Source organism: Trichosurus vulpecula, chromosome 8, assembly GCF_011100635.1.
Source record: "Trichosurus vulpecula isolate mTriVul1 chromosome 8, mTriVul1.pri, whole genome shotgun sequence".
In the NCBI taxonomy this organism is placed as follows: Eukaryota; Metazoa; Chordata; class Mammalia; order Diprotodontia; family Phalangeridae; genus Trichosurus; species Trichosurus vulpecula.
This window is the reverse complement of record NC_050580.1, coordinates 45,439,051-45,440,656: the sequence shown is the minus strand read 5'-3', so window position 1 is coordinate 45,440,656 and position 1,606 is coordinate 45,439,051. Positions and strand designations below refer to the sequence as shown.

The following is a 1,606-nucleotide window of genomic DNA, read 5'->3' as shown; positions in this document are numbered from 1 at the left end:
ATAAATTGAGGCCTTTTGCATTTCACCTGAAGTCTATCAAGTTCATAAAAAATTCTAAGAAGTCTAATTATTTGACATCAGAGAGAATAAGCAACCATACCTTCAAATGAATTATCTCTTAGAATGTGTCTTGGCAACAAAGTTCTGTTCTGCTTAAATCATGGATCTGACCTAGTATGGTACTTCCAATATATCTGTGCCATTCTTTGGAGACATTCTGACTTTTTCTCCATTAAAAGTCTTCAAGAAAAAATGCAACCAGCTGGTTCACCTAAGAGCTCACCCTGAGTTCAAGAGCATTGCCTACCAGGAGAAATGATGTGTAAACTTGTCCAGGCTGTGATCTATGTACAATTTTGTTTCAAATTTATTCTTAATCCCATTTTCTGAGCTGTATCAGTTTGCCAAATGGCCAATTATTTCCTAAGGAATAGACATAATTTCCCGAGTGCTATTTTCACATCTTTGTTCCTCAGGGAGTAGATCAGAGGGTTCAAAGCTGGAGTCACTATGGTATAAAACACTGAAGCTACTTTGCCCTTCTTCAGAGACTGACCAAAAGCAGGAAGAATGTATATATAAATTACCGTGCAATAATACATGGTAACCACAATAAGGTGGGAGGAACAAGTGGAAAATGCTCTCTTCTTCCCTTCCTTCGTCCGGATCTTCACAATGCTAGAGATGATGAAACCATAAGACACCAGGATGAGCAGAAAATTGAAAATAGCAAAGAATATGTCTGCTGCAAATACCATTGCATTGTTGACATCAGTTGAGGAGCAGGAGAGAGGCAATAAGGGAGGAATCTCACAAAAGAAATGATCAATGACATTGGGGCCACAGAAAGACAAGCGAACAGTCATGGTGATCTGTATAGTTATATTGGTCCCACTGATAGCCCACACTGCAGATGCTATGAGACAGCAAGCTGCCTTGCTCATGATAGTGTTATAGTGGAGGGGCTGGCAGATGGCTGCATACCGATCATAGGCCATGGCTGTGAAAAGCAAGAGTTCAACCCCCAAACACCAAGTTAGGAAATATATCTGAGCCATACAGCCACCATAGGAAATGGTGTTCTTGCTTACTAGGTTCTGTAGCAACTTAGGCATGACAGTGCAGGTGGAGAGAATATCCAGGAAGGCCAAATTTATAAGGAAAAAGTACATGGGAGTATGGAGGCCTGGATTTAGACTAATCACAGTGATAATGAGTGAGTTACCTGTGAGTGCCATTATAAAAAGTCCCAAGAAGAGGCTGAAGAAGAGCCTCTGAACCTGAAGATTTTCAGAAAAACTTTGTAAGATGAACTCAGCCACTGCTGAATGATTATTTGATGCCATATGAGAATGTTGTCCAGTTTTCTTTTGTCAGTGTATTCCCACAAAATCCAATGAACAAAAGATTATTTTGTTCACTAAAGAGAAGAAAACAAAGATCTGAATTAATATTAGCCAAAACAGAATGATTTGACATTCCCAAATCAAATTTTGACAAAGTCATCTAACTGCATTGCACCAAAAACAGAGAAACAATATTTGGTTAGTGAGATCTCTTCTCAATGAATTCATTCTCCTTCAAGAGTTAATCCAAACACAGACAC

General features: G+C 39.0%; 1 protein-coding gene across 1 annotated transcript; it reads right to left on the bottom strand.

Moving 5' to 3' along the window:
- Window positions 1–416: 416 nt before the first annotated feature.
- Window positions 417–1,346, bottom strand: LOC118829984 (olfactory receptor 13A1-like). Its single transcript, XM_036736847.1, has one exon. It carries the CDS (start codon window positions 1,344–1,346, stop codon window positions 417–419), a length of 930 nt encoding a protein of 309 aa, XP_036592742.1.
- Between the last annotated feature and the right edge of the window lie 260 nt (window positions 1,347–1,606).

Bases quoted from the DNA above. Each gene is read 5' to 3' on its own strand.
- LOC118829984 (XM_036736847.1), bottom strand. From the start codon at position 1,346: ATGGCATCAAATAATCATTCAGCAGTGGCTGAGTTCATCTTACAAAGT.